Consider the following 22145-nt stretch of genomic DNA (forward strand, 5'->3'; position numbering starts at 1 on the left):
AAGGCATTTGTCAAGTGACATAAATATTTTGCAGACGTTTTTCAAGCCAGTTGTGGGCCAAAGCAAGCCTGTCACACATCCTTACAAAAATCGACAGTGAAAATCTAAATAATAAAACCTAGCAGACATTTTTTATATATTAACGCCACCAAACATTGTTAGCTGGTTAAGAAAACACCTCAGACAACAAGTATGCCCCCCACCATGGGTGTCAGTTCCAAATCAGAGCTTGCAGTGTGACCATAAGGCTGATGACCAGGACTCCTCAACTATGAATAAACATGATTGTTTCATTAAAAAAATCAGCAGTTCAATGAAAATTAGATACATGTTTTTTAAGACCTAGCTGGCTAAATGGTACTGTATTTTAAAATGACTGACTTACAGAATGTGGAATAACTTCTTGTGTTCTCAAGATACATGTAAAAATATAAGAGTGATGTACAGACGGAGAGATGTACAGACACCTCCATATCATAATCTGATACTCCCAATGCTAAATAGTGTTGTTTCATCACAATTTAATTAGCGGTTTTGATCTATGAAAAAAAATGTAAGTCACATACAGATGAAAAACGTTATCTCCCAGAATCTGATACTCTCAATATCGCTAAATAACGTTAATACCACGTTTAATCACAATTTCGATAAGCCAGAGGTATGTATAAATGTAAAGTGTGACATAAGACCACAGTCAACACTGCTTGTTTTATCAGTGAGAGCCTTTGTGTATTTGTCAGAACTCTTACATTACAAATCTAACTCTTCTTCCATTTTCATCATGTTTTATTAAGACTTTCAAAGATTCCCACAGCTTCATAACAGAACATTTCATGCTACAGCTGAAAAACAAATTTAAGACACATTGTTGCTATTTCTTTTAATACCAGTACAAAAAATATATATTTTTTGCTTACAAAACTGAAAAGTCCCTGTTTTAGCAGCACCTTCAACATTATCATACTTCTTCAAACTAGCCATCTATCTATCGTACACATACAAGGGATAGACAAAAATAGAAACACTTCATAACACTGTCATTAGGGTGTAGGAACCCCATTGGCGGCCAGGAGAGAACCTTGCAGCTGAGTGACAGCTATTAACCCTCAAAGTCAGATTGGTGGTTTTTGACCATTTTTACTAAAACTGGGAGATGCAGCTTTCATGTATTACAGAATACACGTGTGTGCTATAGATGGCAGGTGTTTCTAATATTTTGTCCAGCCCCTGGGTATCTACAAGGTGAGTCGGAAGCCATGCACCATGGGAAATTCATGTCAGTGCCAGAAATCGAACTGAGCACCATTCGGATGCTGGCACACACCAATGCCCTTAACCTTATCTCACTGGTAAAGGACATTGTCAGAGTATTCTTTACACTTGTATGTTTGCCTCCAGAATTGCCTGTGTTGCATGCCTTTTGAAAGGACTTGAACCCTTTTCCTCCACTGACAGAGCAGATTTCCCTTGACATTTGTTCCACTTCCAATTCCTCCCTTCTTTCCCATTGAGGAATGTATTCTGTTCTTAAGGAATGTCTCTTTTCCCCTGCTTCCTGCATTTAAGAGATCAGGAAACACTTAATGGATGATGCATGACAGTCCGCAGTTTGAGATTACCAGTAATCTTCATACCAGTCATACCAAACTCCATGCGTATACATTATAGTCACTGTCCAGTTGTGCTGTGTGGAATGAAACATCTCCTAGCTGTATCAAACATACAGCATATATACATGACTGGATCTGACATTTGCTGTTGGAACTTGTGACAGAATATATGGGCGATTCCCTTTAATGGCATCACAGACCTGCAGAAATGTAGGTCTATATACTGTAAGGACAACACATGATGAGCTATAAAAGCTATATCTTAGACTCTGCTTGTCTGCATTTGATTTTAGAGGACATTCTATACTGTATGCTGTAGATGTAGTTCACGGTGACCTGTAATGTATGGATTACAATCATGCTTGTATACCGTGGACGCTTGAACTGTGGCCAAAACAACTCCTATGATTCCTCCACTGGAAAGCTATTTTTGTTAATAACATGCAGGGAATTCAATGAACAAGCAATTCTATTAAGAGCTTGTTCACAGTACTGACATACTATCTGCAGGTAGTTGGAATATCACACTGAAGATTACATCCTCTCCATACAACAGGCTACCTATCTGATTGAAAAGCTTAAAGGTAGCTATTGTGCTGTCCCTTTACATTTTATATGACGTCACTCTCTGGGGCAGGCGGGCGGTTCTTGTTAAAATGACCCAAATGCTGTTTGTGTTGTGTTTTAATGTATACGTTTGTGTTAAGGTGCTTTAACCTGAGTTCAGGAGATGCTCTTCAGTTCTTGTATAGTTATAGACATATGTGACAGAAGCTTGATCTGCTTGTCTATAGAAATGTAAGTCATCTGCATCTAGTGAACAGCACATTTACATCAGGTTTCCTTTATTAGCACTGGAAATGCACACCTGTGCGCTACATGGTGCTGGGGCTTGCAATTATAAACGTACTTTAGCTCAAACTGCCTACGTTACGTGTGTATGTATGTCTGAACTGAAGAGCAGCACCTTAACACAGACTATATCATACAAAATGTAATTAGTAGGACAGCAAATCAACTTAGAAAATGTCATTTGAATTGCCTTACTATTTAATTATTCAATAAAGGTGTGCTGTGGTAAGGATTGTGATATAGTCTTGCTGCTTTAAGAAGAGACTGTTAAATTAGAAGGATGAGGTCATACATTTTGGCGTGGGAAGTAAAAAAAAAAAACAGGAAGATCTGGTCATTGCAACGCCTTACTATTGGCAACAGTTTTCCAATATTAACAGTGGTATCTAAAAGTCCCTAACAGTATGACTTTGTAGTAGCCTTTTATTGGTAGATTCCTCCACAGTGTAAATGCACACCTGCTACATACATTGAACTATATATAAGCAGTTGGTCCACTGAAGTTTGTAATAGCAAACTTGTAATATGATACAGCAACTAAGACCAATTTATCAAAGCCTTTTACTCTGCAAACACAACTGCAACCCTTATGAAATCTACTATATCTGAATTACAATTGAAATAGCTGTAAAATATTTACCTAAATATATTGTTTTGGTCACACTGATATATTTTAAACAATGGCCTAAATATATCATGTATTATTCCATAATATATCTGATTATAAATACCATATGTTTCATATATTTTTATTTTTCATGTGGGAAGCTTTGTAGCATTACTGGTGTAGTAAAGAGCTTTGATAAATAGTGACTAGTTTGACATCTTCAAACAGAAAGGAACAGGAATTAGTCCATATTTCATTTAAGAAGTGGATATGTACATTTTAATATTCCCTTTTCAGAGAACCAATTTTTTTTTATCAAAACCTGAGGGTTTTTTTCTTTTTTGTTAGAAAAGATTTTATGAATGTATTATATCTGAAACCATTTGTTTAGCAAACAGCTACGAAATAAAGTTGCTAAAACATTTCGTTGCGCCTTGCTGGATTAAAAAAAAAAAGATAACTAGTTCAGTTTCACATACAGTACAATAGCAACACCACTATTCAAAGACTGAATCCCATCCTCAGGGGAAAAAAATATTTTTTTCACATACAGTGAAAGCGTCTCTCAAAACGTACTGTAGTACTACTATCACAATATTATGGGCACATCAACTCTGCAGTAGTACTGCAAGATTAAAAAATACAAAGGGGTCTTTTCAATTGATCTAAACAGTGGGGTATCTAAATAGCCTCACTGTTTAAATATTTTAAATACTGTAGGTACAAAAGAGACTTCTACAGTTTTCAGGTCTTTAACAAATTCCTTCCTTTTAATGGTTTAAAAGGGTTTACAAGATTGTTTTTTCAAAATGAGGTTCAAATGTTCTTTGTAGGTTTTAACACATGCATGGAGTTTGCAACAGTGTTAAAATGCCCATACTAACTTTGCACTACAGTACTAGTGATTTGTAATGAATTAACTGTGCCCAATATAACTGCTTTCTGTAACTTATTGCAATAATAGAGCAGTATATTTGTGAAAGAGTGCATATACAACCCTCAGGTTAAGAATAACATCTCTGGATCAGGTGTAGTTTTTACAAGAGAAGGTACTGGAATTCTGCATCCTGAAAAAGGATGACTGGAAGTGTGGTTGATTAGCATTTGATCAGAATTGTTTTCAGCTGTGTCCTTCAAAACCTTGTTCTACTGCGGTGCTTGCTAGCGCCCTGAATACCCAAGGCGGCAATATCACATAGGCACTGTTAACTTCTAGTGAAGGTGCTTCAGTTAAAGACATTTTGGTATGGTAAAGCGACTCACACCTGAGCCACTGCAGTTACCCCGTCCTGAAGGCTGTCAGCCAGGGTAGAGAGTTGAGAGGAATGGGGGGGGGGGGGCAATGGACAGCAGGTGGGATTCATGTCATTTGAAAGGTAGCAGTGTCCTCCACGCACAATGTTGTAGGGTGGTGGCAGATTACGAACGCCCAGGGTTACTCCTGAAACAGAACTTCACACTAGATCATCCACACTTCCTCTTGAAAGAGTTTTTCAATGAAGGCCTAATTTACATTATTTATGCAGGACTCACTTTAAGTGTCGGAGGATTAGATGACCACCTGCTTTCAAAAGGAACAATGAAAGATGGACGTCAATCATTGTGGAATTCTGAAAGACTTTAATCCATTGTAGCTAGGAATAGAATACACTTTAAAACATCAAAAATCCAAGTAACCCCACTGGTAAAACCCCCACAGAGAAGAAAATGCTGGAAGTTATTTACAGGCGTTTATCTGGAGTGCACTAACCAGCAGTGGATCCCTTTTGAACTTGTAGTTTTGGGGGTCCAAGTGGGGTTCAACCTGGACAGAACTGGATATGAATAATACAGGCTGTCCAGACAGTGTGTCAACCTGGGTCTAACAGGCAGAATCAGGCACAACTGCAGCTCATCACAGCTCAGCTCCAAACCCAGCACAGGACCAGTGGAATTGACCTCCAATTTGTGGGAATGGTGGCCTTTGTCAACTCCTACACAGGTTCCTGGCTTTAAAGAGAGAGAAAGAGACACGCAGGACAGAGAGAGCACAGACTAGAGGAAGGGGAGTGGGGCCTAGCACAGGGTTAAATGTTGTCGTACATGTTGAGGGTGCTCTCCAGCTGCTTCCCAATGCGCTGGTAGAACAGGATCTGCTGTTTCAGGTAGGCCTGCATCATCTCCTTGAAGTCGACAGCGCGCCGCTCGTGGAAGTGGTTCATCTCAGCCTGCAGAGCGAAGCCCACCACCCGGCAGCGCTTCTTCACCCCATCAGCCTCCTCCTGGTCCATCTTCCCCTCGTCACTCATGCGCTGGCTCTCCTTCACCTTTGCAAAGGCGCCTGAGGGAGAAACAAGAAGGGGATGCTTTCAGTGGTGTGCTGTGAGGCAACGGTAGCACAAAGGCAGCTACCAGGTTATGAGTAGACAATCTTTATTTTTATTTTTACACTTTTGGTTTCAAAATTAACTACATTTTAATTTTAAAATGATCGATAACCAAGGCTTAAAAATCTTAGAAATATTATCACAGGCTCACTTTGTTCTAGTTCTAATTAATTTTACTTTTTTTGAGGACGCGCATGCGTCATGCTTTAAACTGATATACAGTTATTACAGTAACCTGGCCCCCAAATAAAAAAAAATAATAATAAAAAAAAGATAATATAAACACACACTGTCAACACCCTGGTCTGTACAGACGGGATGCCACCTCCGCAGTGAAGTGAACTCTAAGCGCGCGCTGTGAAACTGAAACGAAAATTATTTTATGTTGCAACAAAGCTGGAAACTATATTAATAGTTTGAAAAAAGGAGTAACGCAGGCATATCTCTGTCGTGAGGATGGGTTGTCAAAAAGCACTCTGTTTTTTGGCTTCTTCAGCAACCATTACAAATTGATTAAAGAAAAAAAAAAAACTTTTTATGTCGGGTTAATTTGGAATAGAAGATCAGTTTGGGATTCTTGCATGTTGGATTAAGATTCGGTGCACTTTGAAACGATTCATGTCAGATTGATTTTGAATAAAAGTTCAGCTTCAATTCAGGATTTTTGCTTTTTGTACTGTGTTTTAATTATTTAACAAATAGGATAAAGCAAAGTCAGAATACTGCATACATGAGACGAACAGGTACATGTAATTCTACTTTTATTCACACTTCTCATTAACTTACTCCAACAGTTTATCGTTCATTTTGATTGTCCTTTCGCCCTAACAAACACCCTTTTTAATATGGTTTACCATACCTCTCTGTGCCTTACAATGCTTACCTATTAACTTGCTTTCAGTACTTTATTTCACTTGGCTATTCATGACAGCTCGTAATAAGTGTTTTTAAAATAAATACAAGTCCAACAGGTAGATACAACACATGTTTAGGTGCTGAAAACATGAGAAAAGTCAAATTATGAATGCACTTGATTTACATGTGGGTTAGTAGCTCCTACTGGGTTCATTCAAAGACCATTCTGTACACAAGTACCAATTGTCTCGATAAACAGTTATCTCAAACTGTGATTTGCATCAGGAGACAGCTCTGAGTGGGTGTGAGCAGGCACTGGAGACCCAGGACTGGTATGTGGCCTCATTTGCGTCTCTATGCAAAGTGCCAGCAGAGGACTAGGCGTGGGCAGAGTTAACCCCTTCAATACTGAGATTATTTACCTAGTCATGCTATTGAAAGCCAAATCATTGGGAACCTTTAAAAACTGAATTGACAAAGTTTTAGTTTTGAGCTTTTAGGAACCGGATGAGCACTGATGGGCAGAATGGCTTCCTCTTGTTTGTACCTTCTTATGTTGTTATATGTATAAAAAGACCAAAATGATCTATATAAAGGGTAATAGCAAACATATTGTTGCTCAAAGTTTAATTCAAGTAAGGGAATCCCAAGAAATGGGATCACCTTTATGAAAGCCTTTTTTATGTCAAAGAAAAAACAAGCAGTTACAAATCTTGTTACAAATTACAAGTCATAAAACTTGTAACTTTTTTTTCCTTCACATTAAATGGTACATATTGCACTGATCTAAGTACCTTGATCAATCTGACCACCTGATTTCAATAGCTCATCTAATCTCTTCCTGTGAAAAAGGCAGGGATGCAAAACAAGAAAAAACTAGACGTTGTCAAACCCTGGTACTCCTCAAGGATAAGACCTATTTAGAAAGGAATGTCGTTTTACATAATCCTGGCTGTCCACCTCTTGCATAACAAGATTTCCACAACATTTGCTCTGTTGAGTTTTAGTCATTTTTCAGTTAAATTCAGGGCTGCTGTGAAATCCTAAGGACCTTTTGTCTTTGATTTTCTCATTGCAGTGAGTCTGAGCCTTTGCTGAGCCCATTCTCCACAATACTGCACTATCGTGAACCTTAATGGTTAACCTTAACCTTGTTTTACTTGGCACATGGTCTTATATTCACAGATGCTGCAATTACTCTTTATTTGTAAACACTAGGGTTAGAACAACTACTAATTTGACAGTAAACTAGTCACCACTTAAATTAATATAGATAAATCATAATGTATCATTCTCTGTTTATGAACGTACTTTACTAGCTCTGCACTATATTTTAAACTGCATGGAATCTTATTAAAAACTATTTATTCATGTTGTAAAATGTTATTTATTATTCGCTTATTCTGTCCTTCTGAAACCACATGCTTCACAATTACTTTCTGTTTCAATTCAAACAGCTGAATACAATTCAAATATTTACATTGTTAGTTTGCTACTAGAATACACTTTAAACTCAGTTTTTTAATTTAGTTGCTCTGCTGCTAACTGAAGGGTCTGGTTGGTCAACTACCAGTTTCTGAGGTCAACTGTCAATTTTCTTATCGACTATTCTGTTCTACCCCTAATAGTCCATTGTTCTGGTTGTTTCTGCTTCAAATCCCTGCATCGAAACATGTGTTTACAGTCTATAAACCACTATGGAGATATTTACTCTTAAAGGAGAGCTAATAAAGGTTTTTAAATCTTGTTTTCATGACCTAATGGTTTGACAGCCCTGGTACTGTATTTATTTTAAAATGGGAGAAAAATAAATATTTAACCCTATTATGCATTTCTTTTCAAAATGTCTGTCTTCCACCTAAAACACCACTCCCAGCCCCTGAGACTACACATGGGAATTGCTCTGTGCTTCATTGGACTGCAATATAAAGTTACTATAACTTATTTTCTATGAAACAAACACTTGGACGCAGTCATCGAGGGATGCATCTCTCAAGAACAATTAAAACGACAATCACTTTACCCCCCATTTTCTCCCCAGTTTAGAATGTTCAATTACACTCCTTCACCACAGCAACAGCTCAGGAGAACTGAAGGTCAGTGGGTGTCCGCATTCCACAAAAAATCCAATTGCCTCTCTACCCCCAGGAACTCGAGAGCGGATGTCAGCGAGCTACCGGAGGACAAAGACCAGCCCTGCAGTTGAGAAAAATGGGTCTTTCTTTTCATATTCTGTTTTTTCTTTGATCATATCTTTCAGCAAAACTCTGGTCAGCGTTAGAAAATACATGACTGAAATAGGCCAGGCTTTGAAGCTAGCTAACGATACCACAAATTAATCTCCGTGGAGGAAATGCTGAAAAGTCATACAGTTGTAAAAATAAGATTGATAAAACAAAAAGCCTGCCTTTTAGGCAGAATACAAATGAGGCTTGTGATCTAAGGAAAGACAAACGGCTAAGTGGGAACAAACAGATACCCGCACCAAGCACTGCAAAGTGAATGCTGAGCTCAGAATCACACAGCTTTCTGTTAGTTAAAACAAGGCGGCTGTTATTGAGAAAATGAGTGAGTTCAACACACTACATGCAGTTTTCAGGGGGTCGGTATGAAAAGTTCCCAGAATTTTGTCAAGGTTGTAGCGACCTGCGTAGTTCAATCTTGCCCCCTGGTGCAGTTGTTTTCGTTACTATAGTTTTTTTTGTTGTTGCAAGCACTTAGTATAGAATCCCCCTGCACAGGATTCAGAATTTAGTTTACCATGCCTAGTTTTATGATGTGCTTTACCGTGCTTTCACTATAACTGAACAGGGCTCTTTGTGTGCACATGATAGGTTAGCTTCATCAACACTCTCTTATTGTGTTGAGAATTCCATTTTTTTTGTACATATATTTTTTGATACTATAGCTCCTTGCGATCCTGTGTATATTATAATGCACATTGTTTTCCATTGGTTATTACCGTTTCCTAAGTGTCAGTTTATCAGTAGTGCAAAGGGGAATGAAGTATAAAAAAGGGTAATAATGGATTTGAAAAACTTGGTTAGCACCCTGTTTAAATAGCATTCAGATCTGCCTCTGCTTTAATAGAAGACGGAGCTGTCATGTATAGTGAAGTTTACATTTACATCATTATGTGTTGGTTGCTTCTCATTTTCCTTACAAAGTTGACTTCTGCAATAAGTCTTACAAGAAATACGCCGAGGATTTGTCTTCAATCTTTGCTCTTGCTATACGCCTTCTGTTAAGTTCAAATTGACAGCTGCTTACGTTGATCAGCCATCTGTGCGACCCCTCAGCTATAAAGCACCGGCAAATGGTTAAGATGAAGAAATATGTCAGTGGTGGATACAAACAGTGGTGCCCTTAAAGGAAACCAAGTCCAATATAATAACTAATTCAAGTAAAAGTCGTTTTCATTGAAAAAGCAATTGTTTTCACAGTGTAGCTTAGCAGCATGTGTGCAGTAGTCATTTGAACCTTTTTGCATGAGGAAATTAAATAGGGGAACTTTATTTTAAGCCAGTAGAACCATTTTTGACCGCTGCCCCAAAACACTATTGAAAAGCTCTGATATATAGTTTGCAATAGGGGGTGTTTCATTTACTTTCTGATATGTTTAAACTACATGGTGTGAACAAAACAATGCCAGTAACCCTTACCTAATATGTATTGCCATCATTTCTTAGGTATTTCATGTATGACATACACACACATACATTATGGTAAAAGTGAATTATTTTTTTCTAATGACTAAAAAAAATGACAAGGCTGTTTATGTTGGCAACAGAGAGTGAACTAACCTGCTGTGCCACCTAATCCCTTGCATGGAGCAAATACTTGAGGTCCTAAATACAGTACATGAATCTGATATCTCGCATTTCATGACATTTTGAGTTGTCAACATTCATGAAACTGATATCCTATTGACTTTCTATTATAATTTTACAAATGGTATATATAAAAAAAAAAAAGTCCTTGTACAATGACACGCGTGATTCAGTGGTATTGCTAAGCTTATACAATGGCACAAGGAGAGGTAAGGGTGAACGAGTCTATTACAAATACACTAAAGCCCTGTTTGTGCAACCTGTTTGAATGTCTGCCGTACTGTTTACAAAGCAGTAATCGCTGTAATTTGTGTTTGTGGCTATTCAGGTAAAAAATGTCTTGGTATGAATGATGATGACAATACAAACTTTGTACCTGAATAGAAAGCAGTGCAGTTAAAAAGACCTCATTCAGAAGGCTGATCAGGTCTGTTGCACCTCGTAAACAGGATTCTGTGTACTGTATACAGGTAAAAACAATGTCATAAATATCCCTGTGACAGGACAGAGGCCCAGCATACTTAGAAGTATGTTTTTTTTGGTTGGCAGCTGTGGATGAAAAGCCTGGGGCCAAGATGGTTGCCTTTGCAAAGCCACCTAGTTTAAATTGGTATGTGTAATTGTTTAATTACTTAATTAGAAAAGTATGAAATGTTTTATTGGTTAAGTGTGGAATGTGGCCAGGTGGTGATTGAATTTGAGTGAGAGTGAGAGAAGGATGATGAAAACGTTAGTGAGCATGATGTAACTCAACAGTATGTACAGAATAGTATAGAATTAGAAATGGCAATGAACAGTTGAATAGAAATGGTGCTATTTAAGACCTAGATGTCATTAGCTATGCAAATGTGTTAGTATCAAAGTGGAGTATATTAAAATGACTGATTTACAGTATGTGGAGTCATTTCTTGTGCTCTCCAGACACATGTAAGTGTAAGGTACAGACACATGTCCAGGCAGAGACACACCTACATATATCACACAAGCTGTTCATGACAAGATTCATCCCAGCTGGACTGCCATTTTTCCAGATATATAGAAAATGTACGGATGGACAGACATCCCCATATTTTCCCCAGAGTACTACTCAGAATGGCTAAATGTTATTACCAAGTTTTAAATGTGAGTCATGCATAAGGACTCCAATTCCCAGAAGCCCACTCCACCCTTGGACTCTTCTCAGAAACAAATCTCTTTTTTTCCCCACTTTTCCTATAAATCACATGTTTTCAATTGCTCTGCATTCATTTTGTGACTTCTATGCACGAGGGGGGCAGGGGGGGATTGTGAGAATTCATCTCGGTACCTATTTACTAGAATTCTTGTGTTGGCTTCATGTCTTTTGAACTTGACAATCAAGTCCCCTCTTGTGCTAAAGAATGCCCACACTACGTTTCATCATAATTCACAAGATATTGTGACATATGAAAGGCCCAAATGCTTCATTATACACCACTCACTGGATATATTCATCCCCATGCAAAGATTATTGTTTGCCTTACACAAACCCTTCTGACAGCTAGGCACATTGTTTACATCAGTCCCTAGGTCTTGGTCAACCTAGAAAATAACACGCAAAACTGCAAACCTTGCAAGTCAAATTTAGCTACGGGCACAAAAAAAAATCATATCCATGTAAAACATGCATGTCATCTAAATAAAAACACAAGAGAGAGACCAGGAATGTGTTAAGTCAATAAACTGTGTGATCTCAGGCAAATGGTGTGCTATTATGTAACAGATTTTTTAAATGTTTACTCTGGTCTAGAATGAATTGCTATTTTTTAAAAGGAGAAACATACCTGTTCATTTTACACATCTAGAATCCAACAACAAAGTGATATCTTTCAATGTCTCTTAAATTAGCTAACACAATATGTATTGGCATCAGTGTGGAGTAGTGGTTAGGGCTCTGTACCCTTGAGCAAGGTACTTTATCTAGATTTCTCCAGTAAAAACCCAACTGTATAAATGGGTAATTGTGTGTAAAAATAATGTGATATCTTGTAACAATTGTAAGTCGCCCTGGATAAGGGTGTCAGCTAAGAAATAAATAATAATAATTATAATAATAATTTCATGGAGCATTTTCCTATATGAAAGATGCACACATAATATCAAATGGCTGTTTGATTTTTAATGGTATTTTTTCAGAGCATTCAATAAAACTGGCAACTATCTCTTACACAAAGTTGCTTCAGTTATTTTCTATAAAAAGAATTCAAACTCTCAGAAGCAGGACGTATTGGCTCACATTTCAATACCCATCAATGCCGTGTTTTCAGTGTTGACCTAATTCCTTCATGTGACATTAGGAAGTTGACTGGAAGTGTAGCACTGAATATATATATTAGGCAATAATTATTTTGTTAGCAACATGTACTTTAAGCACTTTCAAACACTTGTTTGTTTCTAAATCTGTAATATTAATGAGGAAAAACAAATAGGAGCAAATGCTCCCAGGCAATAGCACTCCAGGAGTTGCCAGGGATCACACTATGTCATTGAAGATGGGCTTTAAACACACCTGTCATAATAAGGGCCACCAAGAGAGGCACTGGATAAAAGTGACTAGTCTTGTTTAAACTGGAGGAACACGTAACCAATCTTGACTGAATACCGCTTCTTGTGCAGTCTTGGTAATATGCAAGCACCTGCCAACCAAGTACCCACTATAAGCTCTCTATTAAAGTCTGTCAGATCTGGCATTTTTCCCATCACTGCTGACACTGACTTGCAACAAGAGAATGCAGTTATGATATATTGTAAAATGAATGTAATATGTGATTACAATTCCTGTTTCTAGACTTGTGTCAAAATCCAGTGTGACAGTGAAAATGCAGCCCACCTAACCTGGATTTTTCATTATCCAGTCTTTCTACCCTTGTGCTACCAGTAACCTTGCAGAACCACTGCCATTGTAGTGCCACTTGGAGATTTGGAAGTTGTTGCCATCTAAAGTGTGTGGCTAATATCTTTAAAATAATTTCCTGCATGTTTCCCTGTGTGTGAAATATGTGCCCCTCTTGCAGACAAGAGGGGAAGAAAGATACTTAAATGCAAGTTTATCTTCAAACAACATGTGGAAACAATTAACACAAAAATCCCCCGCAACAAACCAGTGTCCCACAATGTCCCACAATCTGGTTCCGTTGTTATACTAAAATTCCATGAGAACAGGTAGGCCTATACAGTGAGTGAGTGGAAACAAGGGAGTACGCTGGTGTGCCTGCAGCTGAAACCAGCCTTTGGGAAAGGAAACTAACAGGGGAGCCAACAAGGTCAGGTTTATGAGGACAGACTGCACAACATGAACTACACAATAACGCAGTAAATAATTACCAAGGAATTCTATTTCTGTAGCAACTATCCAGGAGCGCTGCAGCTTTAATGTAATACAGCCTCGTTGTATTTTTGGTGAGGCCTCGTCTTAAATGGCTTATTGGGTTCTTGTCCTTTTCTTTAAGCCTCAAGCTGTTGTGCTTTTCTTGCCACCCTCCCAGAAGAATTCTGCATTTATCATGAAGACAGCTGGCATATCTAGCAAAGCAACAGCACAACGGTGCCATGAGTGGAACAAAATAGAAAAACAGCAAAACCTGCAGTTTGCTTCAGATGTCTTTGTAATCGATGATTTTGTACATGTATAAAGAATAGAGTGTGTGGGCCAGTAGAGATTAAAACAATAAGTTAAATTGTCTCATGATTTGAGTGGAATCTGTTCAAATCCTAGAAGTTAGGATTCTCCAAACAAGCCTAAAAAAAGCTTAAATTCAGGGAAAGACTGATTTACAGAATATTACAATGGGGCCCTGTACAAAACCTTTTCTGTTTTAAAGACTGTTTCAAAAACTTTCATACCATTCTCTTTGGTTAAAAGGTGTTTTGTAAAATGAAAAATGGTAAACTTATATATTTGAGAATATGTTTATATTATAAGATCGCAAGCATTTTATTTAAAAATGTAATAAAAAATTAATTAATTAAATAAATAAATAAATAAATAAATAGATAAATAAACAAACAAACCAATAGCCTCTCTAAAACTGTTGGTAGTGCAAAATGACTTAATTCGTCAAAATGGGCTTTTAAGAAAACAAATAACCCATTATTAAATCAACACAACAAATTTATTTGATGCTTGTAAACATTTAAAACGTCATTGGTATAACACTGTCAAAAAGTTATCGGTATATTAAAAGTCAGTTTCTTGGATATAAAAACGTACGCATTTATAAACTTCTCCATACAGTTTCAGGAACATCAATCACGCAAGATGGATTTGCGGGGATGGAAGATGGATGAATTACATGTTAGTGTAAATTTGACAATGCTTCCAAGAACTGCAGACACCAGGTCCTAGATTAATTTTAGTAAATTCACATCTAGTACTATATGACCTACTTTCATAAAATAGAAATGAACTTGAAGCTACCCAATAATGTGAGAATCACAATTTCTAAAGTTACCACAGTACAACTAATACAATGTTGTACTCTGGTGTGCTAAAATCCCATAATTGCACCGGCATTAGCTCTAACCCCCTTTCTTTTAAATCCACTAATGCATGCCTTAATGATGACTAATGGATTTTCTATGGAAACGCACATCAGAGTTTGGGTGTTAACAGTTAGGTCACCACCACTAAGAATTTCTCAAACACTGCTCACCAGGATGTGGTGTCTAATTCTTTTAAGCCCTGTAATTAGTCCAGTTGCTCTTTGCTGAACTCTCTACAGGGCCACACGTCCATTTGGTCTTGTGGAAACCAGAATTGGACACAGTATGTTCCCACCAATCCAATATACAACCTCATCATAGCCTCCTTGGATTTGTACTCTACACTTCTGGCTATATTCTCCAGCATTCTGATTGCCTTGTTGCTGATAGACTAGAAACACTGTCCACTGGGTGTGTCTATAGCACGATACGTGAACATTTTTTACTGGGTCCATTTTTTACGGAAGTCTGTTCTCCAGAATAACTATTGAGAACTCCTGGTAACGTTGTCAGGTTGTCTTGGATACAGAACCTGTCCTCAATAAACGTCTGGTAGATTTGCTGTCTGGCAAGCCTCTTGTGACTGAGGCTGACCTGCAACTGGGAGATGCAGTTTTTAATACATTACAGGGTACTATTTATATAAGAAAGAATATGTCACGTAAGAGATAAGTGTTTAGGGATTAATGTCTAAGTGTTTTCTACATAGTACAGGTGTGTCTTACTTTGCTCAATGTATTCTACATGAAGGTTTTTACATTACATATGTTTGACAGAATTTCATACTGCCATAAATTATGTGAATCCACAACCCCAAAATGCATTTATTAGGCGTAACAATTTTGTGCTGGTATAATGGTGTCTACTGTCACTGTGTACTATAATTATTTATTTGTTAATTTTAACCCATATATGAATCTTCTACATTTATGGGACCGTGTCACAAAGACGGCCAGAGTGGGTGGCGTCAGACCAGACAGGAATTCAAAACAAAGACAGTGGTTGATGATGAGCTGAGTGCAATGGCTGCACTCAGCGTTTATTAACAAATAAAAGGGTTGAAAACAGCACAAAACACGGGACACGGCACTATACGCCAAAGTAAAAAGACAAACAAAACGCACTAAACACAAACGGTGCACGGAGACAAACAAACACGGTGAGTACACACACTTATCTTCACTTTTACGATCTTTAACTTAACTCTCCTCTCTCCCGTTCTCCTCTTCCGAACACCTAACCACGACTGAGTGAAACTGTGCATCTATATATACTGTTGTGCTGGGATTCAATTACTAATTAATTATTCACTTGAATCCCAGCACGTGAATTCATTACGTGCAACCCCGTGCCACACATTATACACATTTTATCTGCACGTGAAGTGATGTGCCATCCTCGTGCCTAAATATAATTATACACTTTAAACACACGTGAAACACAGACCCGTTTATATCCCGTGTACCAATCTATACACCAACATTAACATACGCACGCATATACACAACACAGAACACACAAATGCACACAGGGGCGGGGCACTTTGCCACAGACCACCAAATGTAAAATACTGTGTTAGTAACAAAACCTCATTTCTGTATGTATGTATTTTCAGGGATGGCAATAAGACTCTTATTTCAAAGCAGTTTCACCCATTCCAGGTTTTAAGCTTGATTAGCCACAGTGTATAGGTAACAAGCTCAAGTGTGTCATCTTAAACTCATAGTGAAACCAGCAGTGGATCAAAACACTATGTAATAGGAGTCTTATTTCCATGCCTGATATATACAATACATCCCTCTCTTGGGTAAGGGTATATGCAGTAATGTAACTTTTTCTCTTTACTCTTCTTAACAGTCTAACTGCTAAACCTGGCAGAATTGGAAGGGAATAGATGTAACCCACACATTTTTCATTAGTCTTGCCGAATAAGAACATAACACTAACACTAATTTAAAAGCACAGAATTCTAGTTTTTTTTGTTGTTTTTTTTGTTCGTTTTTTTAATGTTCCCAGTGTTTTAGATCCAACTACTCCACCTGGTAGGCTATTCAATGCATTTACATCTGCTTCCTACCTTCAGTTCTAAACTTACTTCTACTCGAATTCCACTTATGCCCTCTTGTTCTTCTCTCTGTGCTGAATCAGAAGTAGTGTCTTGGGTTAACATTATCAATACCATTTATGATTTTAAAGACCAATCGAGTCCTCTCTTTCTTCTAGGCTGAAGAGATTATTTTATTTTAACCTGTCCTCATAGCTCATGTCATTATGTACTAAGATCAGCCTGGTTGCCCTTCTCTGTACCTTCTCGAGCGCAATGATGACTTTTTTGTCATGAGGTGACCAAAACAGCACAGAGTATTCTAGGTGGGGTCTAACTAGGACATTGTATGATCTTAGCATAACCTCTCTAGACTTCCATTCCAAGCTTTCTGCAATCTAACTTAACATTCTATTTGCTTTGTAATTGCCTCACCAACAGAATTTCTGTTCAAAAGTCTAAATGCATTACATCATCCCCTTACATATAATGCCGTGTGGGGCGAGGGGAAGAGCAGTTAAAGTATTGCATGTTCCCCAATCCACTTGTAAATTACAGTTGAGTTTTTGGCTAATTATAATACAAACAAAAATGTTGTATATTGATTTATGCCTGAATAACTGTTGCAATGCATTGTATTTTATGAAAACTACTGTCCAATTGGTGAAGTAAAAAAAGGAACAGCCACTTATCTTACTTGAAAATTAAAGCTGAACAGGAAGTATAAGTTGGAATTTGTTTTATAGAAGTGGGAACTAAATTTATTTATTTACAGCTACTAGACTGTCACCACAGCACTCAGGCTAATGTGTTTCAGATATGCAGCACTGAGACAATAAGTAATGGAACCTGAGAGCAGAGAGTCATACCTGGAGGATCTATAGTGATTGAGGGCCTGATCCTATCTCTGTGACAACCACACTCAACACTCAGCTGTGGAAAGCTCATTGGTTGTCAGAGAACAAGAAAAGCTGGTTACCCTGGCCCATAAAAACCTGGTATTTAAAGGTGTGGGATTCCCTTGGGTTACAAAATGCAATTTCCTTTTCACTGCACCCTTATTGCACAGTTGAACCTTTGTAGAAGAGTATGCGGTGTTAATACAGATACTGCAGTCATATTGGTTCAGAGGTTAAAGTCACCGACACATTTAGCATGCACTGTTTATGCACTGTTTATATAACGTCTGTAGCAACTTTGTACATTTACAGCCATAACTAAACTTGACAGAGAGAATCACAGAACACAACCGAGTACCAACCCTGTGTACCATGACAAGGTCATCTTTCCTTGACTTCCATTTAGAAGTCTGTAGTTTAGTCCTAAGGTCCTAGCCTCACTGCGAAACCTGGTTTAGATCCTTGATCCTAGCCTCACTGTGAAAACTGGTTTAGATCCTAGATCCTAGCCTCACTGTGAAACCTGGTTTAGATCCCAGATCCTAGCCTCACTGTGAAACCTGGTTTAGATCCTAGATCCTAGCCTCACTGTGAAACCTGGTTTAGATCCTAGATCCTAGCCTCACTGTGAAACCTGGTTTAGATCCTAGGTCCTAGCCTCACTGTGAAACCTGGTTTAGATCCTAGATCCTAGCCTCACTGTGAAACCTGGTTTAGATCCTAGATCCTAGCCTCACTGTGAAACCTGGTTTAGATCCTAGATCCTAGCCTCACTGTGAAACCTGGTTTAGATCCTAGATCCTAGCCTCACTGTGAAACCTGGTTTAGATCCTAGATCCTAGCCTCACTGTAAAACCTGGTTTAGATCCTAGATCCTAGCCTCACTGTGAAACCTGGTTTAGATCCTAGATCCTAGCCTCACTGTGAAACTTGGTTTAGATCCTAGATCCTAGCCTCACTGTGAAACCTGGTTTAGATCCTAGATCCTAGCCTCACTGTGAAACCTGGTTTAGATCCTAGATCCTAGCCTCACTTTGAAACCTGGTTTAGATCCTAGCCTCACTATGAAACTTGGACAATTCAATAGACCTTGTTCTTCAAACCCACCCCAGCTCTATTGATGTTGAAGCTTGAACTCCCAGTAGAAATAAAATAGTGCCCCTCAGTGGGGCTACACTGGGATCGAAATCAGTAGGAATAAAGGCAGATATGCGTTCACACAGCGTTGGGTATTTGCCTAAAAGAAGAATAAATAACTGAGGAGCTGTGAGGCCAGTGCAGCCTGGGGTTAATGAGGACTTTCTTCAAATACTGATAGGGATAAAGAACAGCTATTAAATGTGACTTTGCAGGCTTTGTTATCAAAGTTGACAGTTGCTGTACCCTGATAATTATATACAGAATATACTGTGGATAAGCAATAAGTTTATAATAATGGACCTCAGAGTTCATAAGGCATGTGTTTTCAGATCCAGGATAGTTCTGAGGTTATACCATTAACTTGCAGCAAATTATATCAGATTTTAGGTCAACTGAAATATGAGTTGGTCTATTCTGTCATTGCAGTAAAATCTAAAGCAGCTTGCCAATAAAACTAGCATGCTTTAGTTTACTAAAATACTAATATGTTTGTTTTTCATTAGCCGCTTATCAGCTGTAACTTCATTTTTTGATCCATGTTGGCCTAATGCCACAACTAAGGACTTCCAATAATAACAGAAAAAACAGAAATTACATTTAGACAAGCAATGTATCTTATTAAGCAAAACCTTCCTCAAGCTACTATGCAATGGAGACCTTTTTTTCCCACCCTGTAGCATATTATGGGCAGTGACTGAATTCCTAGTAGTCATGTACACCAAGCAGTCCAGTATTTTATTTCAACAAAAAACTAAATATTTGTTTAAAATCTGCATTGACTCACACACAATAAACAGTCTGTGGCTACAGGGATTCATGCATGAGTATGACTAAACTTAGATTTAAACAGGGTAACTGATTGAAACAAAAACCTGGACTGTAAGTCATCCCCAAAGAGTGGACCAGGATTGGTAATAACTAGCCTTCGCTTGTGTATAAAGAAGGGTTACCTTTCTGGAGGTGGATGATGTCTGGGAAGTTGGAGAGCAGTCCCTGGTAGAGGGAGAGTTTGTCAAGCATGTGGTAGAGGTCCTCCTTGGGCTGCTCTGCGAACATCTCCCCGATGGTCTCGTAGGTGCGGCCCGTGTGGGAGATGGCATTGTTGAGGGCGTCAGAGCTGTAGGGTGGGTCCAGGGTGAAGGCCTGGCTGACCGACTGGAATGCACTGCCCAGCTTCTGGAACTCCTTGCGGAAGCCGCCCACGTGCTTGCGTACCAGCTCGGTGGTCACATTTGTGAGCTGCAACACGCTGTCGTCCATCTTCTTAGTGAAAGCCTTGAAGGTGTCAACCCGGTCCTCCACATCCTGCAGATCCTGGTGTTCGCTGGGGATCTGGAAGGTGAGCAGAAAGCTGGCGCCCACCATCTCGTCCTTCTCCGCCCGCCGCTTCCCCAGCTTCCACTGCTTGTCATCGGCACACATGAGGAAGTGTTCGAAGCCCTCGTACTGGGAGAGAACAGGGTGGCTGGTCATGTGGTCCATCCAGAGGATCAGCCTCCTTTTGCGCTTCTCGATGAAGTCCTCCTCGAATCGGCCAGTGGCCTGCTTCTCGGGCAGGTGAGGTACCGAGATGACGGTGAACTTGTGCAGCAGCCGGTTGTACAGCCAGTCAAAGTGCTTGTAGCGGCGGTAGACAGGGCTGCCTGTGTGGCTGGGGGACACCCGGTAGGAGATGTAGGTCTTGATGCCCTTGAATTTGGTCTGCTTGATCGGCTCCTCGATGGAGCAGACAAAGGGCCTCGGGTTGGCGCCCCACTGGGGTCCCCTGGTGCCCATCTCAATGGTGTATGTCTCAGAGATCTTGGACATCATGGGCACGTCTCCCAGCACAAACGCCTCCACCCCGGAGCGTACAAAGCTAGAGAAGCGGTTCAGGTTCCTGCCCACCATACTGCTCCTTTTAGCGCTGGACATGCTGTCTTGGCGCTCCAGAGGCAGCTTGGGTCTATACTGTACATTGTCGTGGGGGGTCTGGTAGGGGTGGGCATGTCCGTTAGCACCCCCACCTCGTCGAGACTCCTCCTCCACCACAGTGGAACTGTCATCCCAATCGTCCCAGTCGTCGTCATCGTCGTCGTCATAGCTCCCGTGGTGGTTGGAGGGTGTGTGTGGAGGATCTGGAGTGTAAAAGGAGCCATTGCGAGGAGAACTAGCTGGGCTCACAGAGGTGTCTGTAAGGCTGGAGTTAGACCGGGGTCTGATTACTTCCACATAAGAGGCTGGAAACAGGCCTCTCTCTCCTCTGCTGTTTTGGCCCTGTAGCCATCCATCTAAAGAAGTATCGTCAAAAATGAGTAGATCTTCGTTTTCCTGAATATTGATCTCGTCTTTATTTTCACTCTGGAAGCTGTAAAGTGCCTTGGCTTTCAACGACATCTTTATTGACTTACTATTTAAATAAGGTCTGGTAATATTTTACAGAATATATATAATATCAATATGTATCTTGTAACAGTTCACAGCATTACTGCACCTAATAAAAATGTCTGTTAGTAGTATTGGAGTTCACAGCATTGTTGTTTTCTAAAAATCCAACGTCACTAATAACAATTGCATCATCAGAATTTGGAGCTGGCGCACGCGATCCGTCTTCCACCGACAGTTAAATTCCCACGCAAGTCTGTGTTTGTTAGTCACGTCACAAAGTGGAGCAGGCATTAATCACGGCTGTATTAAAATCCATTTATTTTGTGCCCAGTTCAAATATTAGTCCACAAAGTAAATTATAGATCCAGTGCAAAATAAATCAATTCATGGAAAAGGGAGCGATTCTCTTTGATACAAAACTATTGCACAGGTATATTTGTCAAAAAACAGTAGGGTAGTTCATTTAGGGTGAAAAATAACAACTTATGGAATAAGGGAATCAATCATAAGGTTGCAGTTACTAGGTTCCAAGTGTCAGATACATGTCCACAGCTTGTAAAAACGCAGGGAAGTAAGTAGGTGTTGTTGGAACTTACGTTTTGTAAACGGGACTTCTATGATAAAAGAATATAAAGCTTTAGTGCAAACGCAAGCAAAACAAAAAAGTGAACTCCTCTGCCATTTATCACTGACGTGCAACTGACAACACGGAACATCCACGTAAACCAATTTCTCAATACTCTAAATAAACACTCTGTCTAACCCATGGCCTTTAAAATAATGACAGCCACGTACACTAAGTAGTTTTGAAAACAAATCTTAAAACACTCACTCAGAAAAATGTTATACTATTTTGATCGCGTATTCACTTAATCAATTAATAATAATAATAAAATATATATATATATATATATATATATATATATATACATAGAATATAAAGTAATTAAACTTGATTAGGTCTTCTATTGTCAAACACACGAAAACAACAATAATCTACTTGAAACAAATTGAAAAGTTTACAGTTGCGCTTATCAACACTAAACCCTGACCTCTCGATAAACCCAGCATCTGT

The 22145-nt window shown here is 38.9% G+C and overlaps 1 protein-coding gene across 1 annotated transcript; it reads right to left on the reverse strand.

The window, feature by feature from the left end:
- Positions 1 to 865: 865 nt before the first annotated feature.
- On the reverse strand, positions 866 to 22123 carry LOC117427888 (sorting nexin-33-like). The gene is made up of 2 exons (XM_034046254.3): positions 19654 to 22123; positions 866 to 5389 (listed from the first exon to the last, which is right to left on the reverse strand). The coding sequence occupies exons 1-2, from the start codon at positions 21077 to 21079 to the stop codon at positions 5136 to 5138; spliced, it is 1680 nt and encodes a 559-aa protein (XP_033902145.2). The 5' UTR covers positions 21080 to 22123; the 3' UTR covers positions 866 to 5135.
- Positions 22124 to 22145: the final 22 nt, after the last annotated feature.

Source organism: Acipenser ruthenus, chromosome 21 (assembly GCF_902713425.1).
Source record: "Acipenser ruthenus chromosome 21, fAciRut3.2 maternal haplotype, whole genome shotgun sequence".
NCBI lineage: Eukaryota > Metazoa > Chordata > Actinopteri > Acipenseriformes > Acipenseridae > Acipenser > Acipenser ruthenus.